General features: G+C 47.9%; 1 protein-coding gene across 1 annotated transcript; it reads left to right on the plus strand.

Moving 5' to 3' along the window:
• Positions 1-272: 272 nt before the first annotated feature.
• LOC103461599 (collagen alpha-3(VI) chain-like) lies at positions 273-1,110 on the plus strand (the record flags this gene model as incomplete). Its single annotated transcript, XM_008403863.2, has 2 exons — positions 273-372; positions 776-1,110. Coding segments are annotated over exons 1-2 (408 nt in total), but the record flags the coding sequence as incomplete, so codon positions are not given.
• Positions 1,111-1,117: the final 7 nt, after the last annotated feature.

Below are 1,117 nucleotides of genomic sequence, written 5' to 3' on the forward strand. Positions count from 1 at the left end.
TTAATTTATGGGACTTGAAAAGTTTCTTTTTCTCTTTTGCTTGGACTGTTGAAGATGCTTTGCTTCAGGGTTGTGGGTTGAATTATGACAGTAAATCTGAACAGAAATAATTAAAGAAACTCCTGAAGAGCCAAACTGAAGGCAGAAAATGAAAGTGAATATTTTCGTGTTTGGCTGAGCAGCTCGTCCTGTTCTGGTGAGTGAAATGTTCTGGTGAGTGAAATGTTCTGGTGAGTGAAATGCTCGGCTCAGTTTGTCTGTTTCTCTGTTTCTCAGGTTCGTGGTAGTTTCACCTGAAGATGGGGTGGCAGCGCYTGTTGCCCCTGTGTCTCCTGCTGGGGGCGCTGTTCGCAGGACTCCRTGCTCAGGACGGTAAGCTGAACCTTTTCTCCAAACAAACCCGTTTCCTCCCTTCAGCCAAGCTGACAAACAGTTGAGGATGAAAAGTTTAAATAAAAACTTGCMGGTGCTGCATTTCATGAAACTGAATGTGAATAAACTCAAACTGAAGTCGATAAAAACTCACTAGATCCAMAAAGTCAAAGCTGGAAACATTCCTKGGAAAATCATCTTGTTTTTATTTMAACTTTAATGAATTTTCTGAGTTTGTAGTAAAGTTTWCCAACATGATCCATATTAGCTGATTGATTAGATGATTGGATAATTCTGCCCTCTCGAAAAGAGCAGAGTGAAAAGCTGAGCAGATCAGTTTAATGTGAACATTGTCCGATAACAAACACACCAGTGTCTTTTCTCGGTCTTCTGTCCTCTGAAGACTGTGCACGAGGCGCGGCAGCCGATGTGTACTTTCTAGTGGATTCGTCGTGGAGCATGGGGCCGGAGAACTTTGACCTGATCAGATCGTTTCTGTACAGCCTGATAAAATCGCTGCACCAGGTTGGAGGAGGGAGGTTTAAGTTCGCCCTCACCCAGTACAATAGCAGGCCCCGAACCGAGTTCCACCTCAACACCTACCCAACGGCGCCGGACGTCCTGGCACACGTCAAGGCCATGCCGCACCTCGGCGGCGGCACCCGGACCGGCCTGGGCCTGGACTTCCTGATCCGAACACACCTGACGTCTGCGGCGGGGAGCCGCGCGGCCGACGGGGCGGCCC

This window comes from Poecilia reticulata, unplaced genomic scaffold (genome assembly GCF_000633615.1).
Source record: "Poecilia reticulata strain Guanapo unplaced genomic scaffold, Guppy_female_1.0+MT scaffold_2663, whole genome shotgun sequence".
Lineage (NCBI taxonomy): Eukaryota > Metazoa > Chordata > Actinopteri > Cyprinodontiformes > Poeciliidae > Poecilia > Poecilia reticulata.